General features: G+C 40.0%; 1 protein-coding gene across 1 annotated transcript in view; it reads left to right on the top strand.

Annotated features, from left to right (window-relative positions):
- The window catches only part of galnt1 (UDP-N-acetyl-alpha-D-galactosamine:polypeptide N-acetylgalactosaminyltransferase 1), a 58636-nt gene that overhangs the window by 28128 nt on the left and 15364 nt on the right, over positions 1-15144 (top strand). Inside the window, exons 3-6 of the mRNA XM_017309341.1 lie at positions 7216-7355; positions 7447-7615; positions 14246-14412; positions 14929-15056. Coding sequence (XP_017164830.1) covers positions 7217-7355; positions 7447-7615; positions 14246-14412; positions 14929-15056 — 603 coding nt within the window. The 5' untranslated portion in view covers position 7216. The remainder of the gene's footprint in view (positions 1-7215; positions 7356-7446; positions 7616-14245; positions 14413-14928; positions 15057-15144) is intronic.

Genomic DNA, 15144 nt, shown 5'->3' with positions numbered 1-15144 from the left:
TCTGTTGGATTTAAGCCAAAATTATTACAGATAACCGAAATACACCAAGATGCGCTTCTACATAACTATTATAAACATAGCCGAACCGCTGTATCCCGTCTCTCTCCCTCTCCATCCTGCCTCGATCTTGGCGTTGTTTTTCTTCGTCCTCTGAAGCCTTTCTGCGTTCCTCGGTTCGTGGTTATGATCTGATATGAAATGACCTGAGACGGGTCACCATATGTCGGCGGCCGTGTATCTGTTCCTCCGCATGGAGCCACAGACAAGGAGCTGAAGGCCACCTTGTTCCGCTTTGCATCCCTAATATTAGCCTGCGCCTTGTTCTGCTCCAGTTGAGGGACATTACCGCTGCTCAGATAATCAGCGCTCAGATCACTGTTGTCTTGGAAACTATTGAGCTTATCAAGCTCGTGTGACCCAAGGACGGCTCGCAGACGGGAACAGCCTGACTGCAGGTTCTTATTCGCTGAAGATGCTTCAGACAGATGCACTTTTTTTTTTTTTTTTTAGGAATAGTCGTCAGTTTTGAATGAGGTGATTTAAAATTACATGCATTTGGTTTGTGAAGTGCAATCTAAGCTTTCATCATGGCGAGTGAGTGAGCCAGCTGTATTTATCTTAGAAATTAGAAGCAGCAGCATGTGAATTTTCAGGGTTCCTCCGCAGTCTGAAAAAGTCTGGAATTTTGCAGGTCTGGATTAAAATAAAACTAGGAACTAAGTGTTTATTTTTGTTCTAATCCTGTTCTCAAAAAGTCTCGGCTGCAGTTCATTCTTTTGTTTTCTCCTGCTTGTTAATATACATCCTTATCCTTGCTTTCTCCCTTCCATATTTATGGCCTCTTTTTTTTCTTTCCTTTTCCCTCATTTTCTTCATTCTTTTATTCGTTGTCCCTTCTTTATTTTTTGTTCTGTCCGTTCCTTTCTTCTGCCTGTGCTTTGATCATTGTGTTCTACCTCTGTCTGTTTGACCTTTTCTTCCTGTGTCCTTCTTTCTGCCCTTTCTTTTCTTTTCTACTTTGCTTTACTTAATTTCTTTCATTTATTGACTCTTCATTTTGTCCTTTTTATCCCTCTTTTCCTTTCTTTTGTCCTTCCCATCTCTCACTTTTATCCTTCAGTTTTCTTCCCCTGTGTCCTTCCTTCTTTACTTGCTCCTATTCTTCCTTTTTCACTCCTTTGAGCCCTTTCTTTCTTGTCTTTTCCTTCTTTCTTTCCTTCATAATGGCCTACCTCTCTTCCTTCTTCTTGTCCTTCCTCTCTTTTCTCCTTTGTTTCATTTCTTCCATTCCTCCCTCATTCCCTTCTTCCTAACTTAAATTCTTGTAAAGAACTAAGAACTGGGAAACTGAGTCTGTAAAAATAAATTCCTACATTAAAAATCTGTGGCAATTCTTGCTTCATAAAGCCCCCCCCCCAGCCCCATTTGTTTAAATCATATAAACATAAAGTCCTCAAAAGGGAGGCTCCTCAGATTCAGACATAAATTGTGATGCAAGAGAAGCGCCGATTCTTCTTGCTGAGTTTTTCCCAAGTGCCTGTGAGAAACCGCGGTTGTGCAATCTCTAAAGGCGGATTAAGCCTTTAGAGAAGAGGAGGGGAAAATGAAAAGCGACACGGAGAAGGATGTGAAGGGGGAAATTGTTCTTGTAGGGAAGTAGTGATGGCAACCACTCTTGAAAGACAACATCACCAAGAGAGGAAAAGGGAAGAGGGGAGGGAAGGGGTTGATGGTGGCTGGGAAAGGTCCTACAAGATGCCCAGCCTGGAGATGGAGGAGAAGGATAGCGGGAACGTGATATGTTAATAAATCAGGGAGCATGTGGTGACGGAGGGATGGAGAGTTCTGTGTCTGTTTAATGACAGAGGGAGCCAGTCTGTTTTAAAGAGCAGCTTCAAAGAGACGGGCACTCGACGTAAACTTAACCGAAACACACTCACACATGCAGCACACACACATGCACACGCACACACACACGCACACACACGCCCACACACACACACACACACACACACACATAGAAACAAGGCCTGAGGCTGCCTAGAGCACATAGGAGACCTGAGGTGTCCTCTGTCATGCACGATTACAAATCGAGGCTGCGTAGAGGCATGCAGACGCTGCAGTGGGAATGTGTGTAGGTGTGTGACTTTATTCAATGTATATCTACATCTTCTCTGCCGCTCCTGGAGCACTTCTTTACCATTCAATGAGGTCAAATAACACTCAGGAAAAACACATTTACAATGTAGTAAGCAAGTAAAACTTTGCTTATACAGCACCCGAAGTGCTTTAATAGAGAATTGAAAAAAAATTCACAAGGCCAAATCGAAAGCAGATTTCAAAAGGTGTTTTTCGCTGGTCTTTAAAGAAAAACTCTGAGCAAAATAATTCAGTTGTTGCTCTGTGATGGATTGCTAGCTTTTAGCATTGGTTTTCTAAGAGAAGTGCTGTACGTTTGGCAGAGTGTGCTCGCCTTGTCTAGCAGGAAAGGTGAAGAGAGTAATGTTCAGCGGCGGTCAGACGAGGATAGGAGGGTGAGGACTGAATTTCAGCCTTTCCATTATCCTGGAATTTGAAGTATTTTTTTTTAGAGGGTAACAGTGAGCGAAGCAATTTGATACTCCTATATTTTTTATAAGGAATGGGGGATTTTCCAAGCAGCTGCTCTACAAGAAGATTTCTGAACCGTTTCCCCAAAACATCTCTGAACACATCTCTAGATGCAGCCAGACTGCTAGTTTTCTGTGTTTTAGGGATTGTCTGGGAGATGCTGCCAGATTGAAAAACTTTTTTGTGTTTTTCTGTGGCTTACACAAAAACATTAAATTTAGAAAAGCTGCAAGGTCAGGAGCAGTGTGGAGATCTGATAGCATTCCCTTGGCCTGGCAATTTGTCATCGTTTTGAGCCAATACCGCACCGTCGGTACATACTGTCCTCAGAATAACACCTGTCTTTTGTGCAGTGTTTATTTCTAATGAAAGTTTCTGTCCCAGCTACAGTAAAATGGAAATATCAGTCGTAGTGAAATTAAAGACTAAATGATTATGTTAAACCGCCATTTACAATGGTTAGTGCAGACCCTGTACTTTTCACACATAAGGCTTAAATTGGTGCAAAATCTGCAAACTTTCAGCCAAGATTTTTAAATCTAACATGTTCTGTGACATACAAACTCAGACTAATGCATTGTCTTCCTAAAAGCTGTTAAGAAAACGAATCTTTTGAATGATCACATTTCGGTTTGGGTAAATTTACTCAGTGGGAAAACGTCCATGTTATTAGATGATTGAAATAAATTCACTTAAAAATCTTTTAAGTCTATTAGAGTGTCTTGTTTTTCTTTTTTTTTTTTTTTAATTAGCCCCATTTTTGTAACTTTTGTACCATCGAGGGTGGTCATAGATTTAAATAAAGATCTATGGGGTGAAACAATCACAAATATATGGAAAAACGTGTCATGCTCAGTTTTAGGTATGGTGAAGATCTGTGATGCTGTGGGCCCTTTCTTTTTAATGAATGTAACACCAGGGACAATTAAAAATTACAATAAAAGTTAATAAAAATCTGGTGGACTTCAGCAGTAAGCTAAAAATTTTAATTGTGATTTTGAACCAAAACACGATCAGATTAATAGTAAATAAAATCCATTTTCAAGGATTGCTAATAAAGACTTTGTTGTTTAGCTGCAGTATGTTTATATAATAGTCAAGCCTATGCTACTTAAGTGTTGATTGATATGTTTTATACTGTTTAATTCATTTTTTTGTTGGCTAGTTGATGTTTGTGCATTGAAAAAGCCACTTTCTCCTCTTTTAGAGGTTTATCTGTTTATCTGTGGACCTAAACATGCCTGATTCTTAGTCTGAAGGTGGGCTGTAAATCACCTGCTTATTACGACCTAATATTATATCAATTTGTTTGGATGACAATATCATACATCATGTTACGATTTTGATTCACTTCATAAATAATTTACAAATCAAAATCAACTCACAAAATGACAAATGGTCAAAATTATTTGGCTATTTTCCTAAGTTCTTAAGGGCAAACAGCATTGAAAAAAAATTATTTCAAAATAAAGAAGTATCTTAAACTTGGAGATATGGATCAATATTTATCTTCAATGGAGCTTTAATCATCTAATCAATACGTGATATAAATTGATTGTTACTCTCTGGATATTGTTTGAACTGTGTTCCACTGGTAGAAGGAGGAGATCTAATTAAAAACAGCAAATCCCTGAGGCTGACATCACAATTGGTCAGAGTGCTGCATTGTTATTTCACTGAATCTGTTTCGCTCGCTGCCACGAGCTTGTGAGGAGGAACAAACTTGGACAAAGGAGCTAAGTCTTTGCTGTAGTTTTCTGCTGCGCACACCTTTTTGTGTCACCAGAATCCCATCAGCCGGAATTTAGAAATGCTGCTCTGCAGTTTTCCTCCCTCCCAAGCTGCCTAAGCAAAGCTTAACTAAGCTAAGCTAAGCTAGCTATGCACAAACACTTTTTTTTCTCCCCCCCCCCCCTCCCAGGGGCATGAGAGAAATAACTGTGGCCAAGTTAATTTTCTTCCCTCTGCTTGTGCAGCAGCAACCTGAGGGATCATTGAGGCAGAGAATCAGTCAGAAAGAGGCAAAGATGGTGCTGGTGGAGAGAGGGAAAGAGGAGCAGTGGAATTTTAATGTGGCTGTCTTGTCTTTTCACTGCCCACCAAAAGAAAGCAATTACTATCACAGCCACTCTCCCTGCGCTGTGTGTGCTTACCTGTGAGTCTGTGTGTGACTGCACTGAGCACACAACGATTTTGTACGTTGGCCGTATAAAGGGTAGACGTACACTCTGTCGGGTTCATAGAAACACTTTAGTTTCTGCTTTGCAACTTTTCTGAACACTAAAGTTTCTAAGAAACCTTGAAAGCATCACTCTGTAATGCGGCCGTCAGTGTTCACTTTGCCTACGGGGATGTTAACCTTTAAAACAGAAAAAGGCCTCATTTTTCTGCTCTGGACTGATGGACAAAACGGTTTGCTTTGCACAGCGCTCAGTGTGAGGCTCTGTAAGGATGTAGCATTTGAAGCAAGACCCATAAACATGGCTGATAGAAAAAAACAGATAGAAATATTGCGGTAAAACTAAGGCGTAGTATTATAAAAATGTTAATGTTCCTTTGATCTTTGTTTTAAAAATGTAAAAGGCAAATTATATTGTAAAGTTTAGTTGGGGTGTAATGATGCAATTTTTTCATATCATGATTTTGTACCGTTAATAATATTGTCATGTTTCTATATTGGAAAAAAAAAATATTTAAAGAGAGTGAAACCAAAAAAAAAACACAAAACTGGGCTGAGGATCATACAAATGTGCAAATATTTTTTTTTAAATATGATGAAATTTCAAAATAACATGTGAAAGAGACACAGGTCCACCACAAGTGAAAATTGGGCAATATAATATATTTTCACATTTAGAAATCATCACAAAATTTCCAACAGCTCTGCTGATCCACTAGTATTACACTCTCATCTGAATAACTGTCTGATTCGCTCCAGTGGGTCACTTATGGTAAATTTGGCATTAATATTACGTTTAGCTGTACTTTTAAGCAGTGATTGACAACATCTGTAAATTCTTCAGTGGCCATTTTAATAAATGAGGTCACAACTTTACAGTGTCCAGTTTGAACACATGAGGCACCCAGCATTCACTGTGGCATTTGTATGAACAGAAAAGGTGCTGTGCCATATTTTCTGGACTTTAAGTCACAGAAAAAATATGATATCCTCATTTCCTTGCATGTAGCAAAAACAAGTCTCTAAAGAAACTGCCTGGACTCTCGGTGGCTGAAATTTATTTCCACTGCCTTGTTCTTTCTTCGGCAGCAAAATGGCTGAGAAGCTGCGTTTCATGGACGATCAGAAAACCAGAGTTTTCTGATCGTTTTCTGAATACAATCCATTAATCCATACAATTAATGGATTGTATTATCCATTAATAATACAATCCATGTATTATTAATGGATTGCTTCACCCCTGCAATATGGAAACAAAATCATTCTAGCCTCTTTAGGCAAAACATGAAAAGCATCATCTCAGATTAAATGTCTTTTTCTTTCTGAAATAATCCAGACAACTCAGCCTACAACATACTAAAGGGGAAATTATTATGTGTGTGCATCTCATAGATCTCTTTTGGCAGGTTTATGGAGACCCATTCTGTTTTGTGCTATGGACTCCTATCATATCTGGCTGATTCCACCAATCAGTGTCGCCATTCGTGTCGTTTTGCAGCAGAGCTCGTTCTTTTTGGAGCCCATGAGGTTTTCTGAATAAATCAGGAATAAATAGCTCTGAACTATGGACCAAAATACATTTACCATCCAGGATGTAGACAGAGGTTATTATTTTATTCACATTAAAATCTAAAAGGATGCTGATCAACAGTTCAAACTTGTATTCAAGTAAACTTTCTAAGTCAAGTTTTTTTTTTTTAATGTAAATAGACTCTATAAGTCTTAAAAATCACTCCTCATCAGTACACAATCATGTACGTACGCTTTAGGGTTTATATTTACCTTCCAGTAATCAAAGCTCTCTGTAATATTCCCAGCAACCTCGTTAAAACAAACAGCAATCCTCCCCACTGTGCCCTGACTGCAGACTCGGAGAGAAACACGACTCCGCGGTAAACATTATAGTACTGTAATAATCAACGCTGCGATGAGTGCAGAATGTTAGAAAATTAGTAATGACTGTTTAAACCTGATGTGCCAGCTGATATGTCAATGTTCTCACTGTTGTAAAGGAGTCAGCCCAGCTCTGCAGCGTCTGTTCGGTTTGCCGTGTTTTTTTTGTCTGTCTTTTATAGAATTGGTTGTTGGGATTTTTTTTATTTGGCTGTTGCTGACTTTTCATTGTTGGGTTTATGAAGGCGGGCACCATAAGTCCACCTCCATACTTTGGATTCTCAACAACTCACTCTGCAGAGAAAGTGAGATTTATGCAGATGGATACATTCCTGCTTCCATTTCTGCTCCACCATCGCTTTCACAATAAACATCAACCCTCTAAGGCATGTTTGAATCAACTCAGTAATTGGGACAGATATACATTTTTTGCAAGTTACATTTAAAGAGCAGGCATAAACAGAAAATGTGGTTTAAGTAAAATAAATCTTCCCCCCATCATGTTTTTCAATTCTTTGTCCTTTCATTTTTAGGATGCGAAAGTTTGCCTACTGTAAGGTGGTTTTAGCCACCTCTCTGGTCTGGGTGATGCTGGACATGTTCATTCTGCTCTACTTCAGCGAGTGCAACAAGTGCGATGACAAAAAGGAGAGAGGACTGCCCGGGAGAGATGGTAGGTGCTTAAACCCACATTTACTCTTTGACGGTCTGCGTGATATAATGGTATTTCTAAAAAATCAAATCTGTTTGATTGTGAATCGTAGATGGCCTGTCCAGACCGCGGGACGGGCCTGGTGAAGGCGGGAAGCCGGTGGTGATCCCTAAAGAGAACCAGGAGAAAATGAAGGAAATGTTCAAGATCAACCAGTTCAACCTCATGGCCTCTGAGATGATCGCGCTCAACCGCTCACTGCCTGATGTTCGTCTGGAGGGGTGAGCTGGCTTTCAGAAACGGGTCACATGCGGTGGCGTTTCACTGGAAGTTGTTATCAGACGGTGCCCAAGGTTACATTGCAAAAACAAAAAGGGAACACGCACACAAACCACTGAGTCGATTATGAAATGTGAAGGGCAGCAGGTTAATAAAATATCACCATGGTAATAAAGACATGTCCACGAATTGTCAGGTTTAATGAAACTTGGTAATTGTGTGCTTACACTGCTCAGTCCTTTTGAACATATTAGGACTCAAGCAGATCATATGTTGCTCATAAGCTGCTCTTAAATTCTTGCATTTTGATTCAAGCTGCATTTTTCCAGCCTGTCTGATATAAGCCATCAGTAATTATGCATATTAAAAACAAAGACAGTGTTTTCAGGCAAATATCTGTTTTGTTCACCTGGTTCATCTGAATGGTACGTTAACTTGGAGATTTTGTTGAACACATCGTTGACAGTGATCACATTTAGGCAAAATATTTGGGCTCAACATGATGATGGGAAAAAAAACAGTGAGGAAAAAGTTGATTAGTCACAATTAGTGTGGTCTTTAGTGTAATTTTTATTGATAATTTTGATATTTAATGTGGTTTTCGCACCATGCAGGTGTCTCAAGTACCAGTCTGTGCCTAGAGCAGAGAACATCAATGGTCACATGTCATTTCTGTCTTTACAAATAGATTTTTTTCTTCCTTATTTCTATTTTCCATTTGTTTAAAAATTGTGTGTTTTACAGAATTGACTCATTCTTTCACCGATAGCATATTTAATCAGTTAACGTGAAACATCTCAACACTAAACAACCCAAATTTAAGGTGATTAATTTAACTCCTATTTTTGTACATCTTCACAAAGATTATGCCAGTCATGAATAGACATGTTTAGTCAATTTTAACAGTAGCATGAACAGTATGTGTTTCATCTCAAAGCATAGACACAGTCCTTCCCTCAACTGAGCAAGATATGAGCTCAATATTTTATAATGTTCTAACAACGGCATCTAAGACATTTATCATTTATTTCTTAGCGACTGTCTGACTCGGCCGACGCTGCTGGAGTCCGCAGAGCGTCTGCTGATGTGAAGCAGTTTGACTGAGAGCTGAGCCTCTCAGTCGCATCAGACAAACAGGAAGCTGCAGCAGCTGATGTGATGTCACGTTCTCTGTGAAGATCACTGTAAAAACAACAAAGCAAAACACATGGACAGTCACAGATAACACCGACTAATTAAGTCGCACCTGGATTCCACGTAATTTAGTATTTTCCACGCAATTCATTTTTATTTGTTATGTTTTTTGATTCAGTCCAAACTTTTTGGTCTAATACTCTCATTTTGCTACCTCTTGCCTTTATGCTGTTAATGGCACCGTGTCGGTTTTAAGTCGCTGTTGTTGGATTAAAATGCCTGAAGCAAAAAAAAAAAAAAGAAAAAATCAGGTAGAAATTGGAGCGTGCACAAAAATGAAGATGGTAAAACCAGATGAGATACCAGGAGAGGGAAGTCCGGGCTTGTGTGTTGTTGCTACAAAACATCCCACAGAAGTGCAGTAACACTTTGTCCTCCACAGGTTCCCCAGTGAACAGGAAGGTTTTGTCTGCATGGCTTTTAAGGGAAATGCCTCATTACCTGATGAATGACATAATAATAATTAATTTCCAGGGAAACTAATATAATACTCAAGCCCATAAATGTAGCTACATATGCAAAGTTTGCATTAGTTCCTGTTTGCTGCAGGTCATTCTGTCTTTTGCAAGATTCAGCAGAGCAGCATGTGTCCAGACAGAGTCATGAAAGAAACGTCACGCTTGGTTCTGGCAGTCGGTTACAACTCGCCTCTCCTTTTCCCTTCAGTCTCTTTTTGATTGTGCAGAGGAACATACATAGGTCAGTAATTGGGCTTTGCAGAGCAAGAGAGAGAGAGAGACATATATGACTGTCAGGCAGAGGCATGCGCATACCAGAGCAGACGGGAAAGACAGAGGACATTGATCCATGAAATGGGTTTCAGTCTTTGAGTGAGAGCTGATTACCAGGTGTGTTTCCACTCTTCTTTCCTTTCGTCTATCTACTTTTCCAATTAGGAGATAAGACGGAGTCAATATCAAGAGAAGGAATGTGCACCTAGCTGTGTATAAGCATGCATATATTGGTGCATATTATTTATGGATGTATGTGTGTGGGTGTGTCTGTGTGTACCCTTGTGGATCAGCTTGTTTACTGAAAATAAGTGGAAATTAAACCATAGCAGTGAAGAAGCTTCACATCGATGCCACTCAAACGTTAAAATGAGCATTTTACAGAGCCCAGTCCATCTCGATGGAGTGTGTCTGGGTGGATCTCCAGTTTAGGAAAAACACTTTCCATGACCACACCTTTTGGAGAACTTTCCCTTTTATTCACACTGATTTCAGTGTCGTGGACATATTGGGGTGTGTAACGGTGCAAGAGCAATCCTGCCTAATTAAAACCAGTTTGCACGCCCATCCCAAATATTCCCACAATCCTCTGGTTGGAGGAACAACCCTCAACTCATTACCCTGCGTCTCTGCGTCTCTGCAGCCAATTTTCTGTCACCCTGCCTGTTCGGATGTGCATCACACCCAGCAAGGATTTGTTGTTCTAAATCCTCGGCATGTTATGTCACCTTTTTTGCCGATTCACAAATAAAACTGTGATAAATGAGTGGGCCTCACGTGTGAAAGAAACATGCAAACAAAAAACATCTTTATCGGCTGGAGGAAGGCTGAAAGGCCCCAACACTCCCCTGTTCTGCTATGAATCATCTACTACACTCATCAGCCTCTCTCCGTTGGAGAATATTAGGGCGCACACACTCATGCGCGCAGCAACGGCTGAGAATTTTTGTCTTATTTAACATTCTCCTGAGGCAGCTGCAGAATAAGTATACTCTTGACCTCCTCTCTGTTGCTGTTACATTCCTTCTGTCATAATCAGCAGCACAGGCAGAGGAAGCACTTCAGCGCCCGGGATGATCACAAGGAGGAGGGGGAGTTATGAAGATGGAGGAAGGGAGATCATATTCCATTCGGCTGTTGAAAGAGCTGAATTTGTCAGTGGATGGAAGCCACTGGGGTGGTATCACTTCTGCCGTCTGCTGATGAATGAGCTGCGTATAGAGATTTGACAAAGTAACATATAGACGGTTGCATATCAGAGAGCATGCATCATTCCTCCGTTCACGGACAGAGGGTGGAAACACACCGATGACCCTTTCGGCTGTATGGATGCACAGTGTGTCTCAAGTTTATTGTTAGAACAATATCGGTCTTCATATCTCAAACGATTGTCTGAAATGCAATATATGTTGGGTGTTATCTTCCAAGTGTCAAGTCTAAGGAGATGACATCGATGCTAAAGGTCATAGAGGCAGATGGTGGCATTAAAATGCCAGATAGGGAAAGGAGGCGAGAGGAAAATGTGGATTTATTGCAACCGATATCATTTTCATAACATTAATGATATTTTCATCTCTTGATTTTCCCATAGTCTATACCCGTACTTTCAGCTCTCCCTCCGTCCTCTGCAGCGCCCAGGTGTCTGCCTTCATGTCGCAGTTTGTGTAACCTATTTGATTGTATGGTGTCCTAGAAAGGTCAATAAAATTGAAAAAGCCACAACAGAAGTTGCTGCTGAAACAGAAGGTATGTTAAACTTGCTAGCATAACTTTTGTTTTTGCATGACTTCTGTTTTTCTTGTACCCTTATTAACTACCATAAACAATGGTTATCATTGTCAATGTACCGTAATTTGGTAAAGTTGCTGCTAAATGGAGATCATTTGAAAACAATGCATCTCTACATCTCGTTGGTGGGGGAGGGCTGCTTATTATTACTGAGTTCAGCATATCAAGGAAAAACAACAGTTTCACCTGGGTTCTGTGCCTCCATCTCTGCGCTCCCGCTGCTCAGAGAACTGAGACCCAAACTGTGTTTCTCAGATGCCTTTGCTTGTCCTCTGGTAGAACTGAATTTGAATTAACTTTGTGTGATAGAACCACTTTTAAGGATTTTCAAGTACAACCAGAATCCAGTTCAACTTCTTTTAAAGATAACGCATTTTATTATATTTAGTTTTTAACTTTTAGAAGAAAAACAAAATGTAAGTTCAACTTACTAGAAATCCTGTTCAGAATCTGTCAATCCCATGTTTTCTGCAAACAACATATTTGATCTGAAGCAATGAGGGCTGTTCCCAGTCCTGGACTCTTGACCCTTTTTGTCTTTTTAAAATATATTCTAATTTCATTCTTCTCTTTCTGTCTTTTAATAGATCCCACGACTACACTGCTGGCTTTTTGCAGAGTATTGTTGACTCAATTAAAGCGCATGTTTGCCAGCAGGGCCAGAATAGCTGATGAGGCAAAACCTCCAAGCAATGTTTGGATATTAATATCTAGCAGTCTAATGTTACTGCCTCAAAATTTAGAATTTACCTTAAAACTCTTTAAATATTCCCAGAAATGCGGTCGAGGGCGATTGGAAAAATGATTATGGTGAAATTCATTGTTGACATACCAGGTCCACCGGAGAGAGGATGTAAAACAGGCGAAGGATTAAAGTGAGGAAGAGTATTAGCATTATTAACAGTTGATACTTGTACTAATTAGATTGTTTTAGTATTCACCAAGTTTTTTATAAACAAATGAATTCAGACAATGAGGCTTATACGCATTAATGTCATTGTTATTTATCGGTGCATGTTGCCTGTTTTGGAGCTATTCTAAACGGTATATCTACACTTCTAATAAGAACCAATAAAAAATCCCAGGGTTAAGGCTGAAATATATCTTTTGTTGTCGGTGAAATCCAGTCTTTGTTTTTAAGCCCCTCTAGTGTATTTTTCTTTGGACTCAAAACAAAAACTAGGCAGGAAGTTAGGCCTCCCCTCAGGAAACACCTAAACATGAGCAACCAAAGGACATTCACTCAGTTGTTTTATGAGAACTTTATAGCCTTTAAACAATGTTACTGACTAGTGTCAGTGTTTGGCTTCAAAATGCTCCCCAGAGAATACTGTTAACAGATATTTCTATAGATATACCGGATTTCACTCACTAGTCATGAGCAAGAATATTTGATTGAAATAATTCAGATTTACTTTTTGCTGTTATGGCCGAATAATTCAGTGTGCACCTTGGATCTTGCAACTCTTCTCCAGAAGATATTACGTGATGATGTCGGTGACATAGAGTTTATTTTTATTCAAGAATGACAGCGTGAGGTTAGATCAGTGGTCTGCAACCTCAACAAACATTTCTTCCCTTCAGTCAAGATAAGTACAACTCATCTAGAGCAGCAAATGTTGCATAACCTTTTTTTTAAAAAAAAAAAGTCAATTTGACAAATACCTACAACAGAATAATATGTTATAGATCCACCATGTTATTTATGCTTGAAGGTTTTTAAATAAAGAAAAACAAAACTTTTACAAAAAGAGGATAGATATGTTATCTTCTAAGGGATGTTAATTTATATGGAAAAAGCTGTAAAGCTTTAAGGAAACTGCTAAAACTTGCATTTGTTTTAAGTTGGAACTTTAGCCCAAGTTATTAAGGGCAACCTGTGGCTCAGGCGGTCAGTGCTTGGTCTCAGTTTGGTTTTTCCATTCAGCAATTATCTGCAAGCACAAATCAAAACTGGTTTTGGAATGGATGAGTCGGGCTAACATTAAACCTTCCTAAAGCACTCGATTCAAATGTATTTAAAATCCATCTAGGATGCATGAGTCAGGTTAAGTTTATTTGTGTAGCACATTTCAGCAACAAGAAACATGATACAGTAACCAATTATGAAACATTAATAAACATTCTCTCAAAGCCATCATCAAATTTTCAAGCAAATACCCATCAAACATATTGATCTATCTTCCAGTTGATATGAATCAAAGACAACTCTAAACATCAGTGTGCATCAATGCGGCACACTGATGCTGCTAAGCTACATTGTAGCCACAGCTATTAAAAATGTATTAATCGTCTTTGCAGTGTAATTGTTCCACTTTTGGGGGGAAAAAACGCTTTATAAGCATCATTCATTGTCTGCTATTAAGGACATTTGTCCTCATGATAGGCGGATGTAACCTTCTGACTGAAACTTTCCCAGATTTTTTTTTTTTTTTTTCCTCAGTTTGATCCGTTTCTTGTTCTCTCGTAGGTATTTCATTATTTTCCCTCTCATAGAAGGAGAACTGTGAGCTCCTCTCTGCGATGATAATGACACGAGATCTAATTAGGAACATTAATCAACTGCCATCCTGCAGACTTGCAATCTGTCCTGCATCACTCTCCGGTGTTGGGAATATCTGTTTAGCTTCCACCTCATTATTCATCTCTAGTTTTCTTTGATGGGAATAAACTTTTAACAGGGTCAGGACCCGAAGACGCTCTGATTGGTTTAATGACGTCTTCATACGAGTAAGCTGAGCTGCGGCGCAGACCATCTTTCATTTCTGCTCTCGTGGGAGGCTGGATTGTTGAAGTTCTCCTGACCAGTTTTTCCTGTTCAGATCTCTGAAGTACCTGATAATTATTGCCGCAGTAAAAAAAAAAACAGTTCAGTTGATTTACAAATTCTCTTCTTTTTGTTTAATTCACCCTTCAAAGGTGCAAGAACAAGCTATACCCCGATAATCTTCCTCGCACCAGCGTGGTGATCGTATTTCACAATGAAGCTTGGAGTACACTGCTGCGAACCGTCCACTCGGTTATTGATCGGTCTCCGCACACACTGCTGGAGGAGATTGTCCTGGTGGACGATGCCAGCGAGAGAGGTAAACTCATACCCACACTGCAGATGATTCCTACAGTGTCTCCTGTTTCAGGCTTAGCCTATTTTTATTTAGCTTTACTGTACATGCTTTCTGAAGTGTGTGTTTGTGTAACTAGTCAACATTTACATGTCTGCGTAGGGCTGTGTGTGCCAACCCTCACTGGGCCATGCTGGTAATCCCTGTTTGGGGGAGATTAGGTCTTTAATTTGCCAGCCACAGGGATTACACTGTTATAACCCACCATTCCCCCCCACCCCACCACCCCAGCTGCAACCATAGCAACGATGCACCTTATGAGACCTCGAGTTGAATGCTGTGGAACGAGGGGGGAGTGTTTGTGCAGGTAGAAGGGTTGTAGACATCCATGCCAAGACACACACACACACCAGCAGCACATAACATAATCACATAGTTTCCTTTGATCTCTGGTGCTACAAAGAGCTCAGCTTGTAATCCAAATGCTTAGGAGTTTGTTTCATGTTTGCATATTTTCTGTATTCGGTGTGTTTGTGTTAGATTTTCTGAAACGGCCGCTGGAGCAGTACGTCAGAAAGTTAGAAGTGCCTGTCAGAGTGGTGAGGATGGAGCAGCGGTCCGGACTCATCCGCGCTCGCCTCAAAGGGGCTTCCATCTCTACCGGCCAGGTGTGTGTGTGTGTGTGTGTGTGTGTGTGTGTGTGTGTGTGTGTGTGTGTGTGTGTGTGTGTGTGTGTGTGTGTGTGTGTGTGTGTGT

The sequence above is a fragment of the Poecilia reticulata genome, linkage group LG16 (genome assembly GCF_000633615.1).
Source record: "Poecilia reticulata strain Guanapo linkage group LG16, Guppy_female_1.0+MT, whole genome shotgun sequence".
NCBI classification, from domain to species: domain Eukaryota; kingdom Metazoa; phylum Chordata; class Actinopteri; order Cyprinodontiformes; family Poeciliidae; genus Poecilia; species Poecilia reticulata.
The sequence above is the reverse complement of the archived record's forward strand: the minus strand, read 5'-3'. Positions and strand labels throughout refer to the sequence as shown.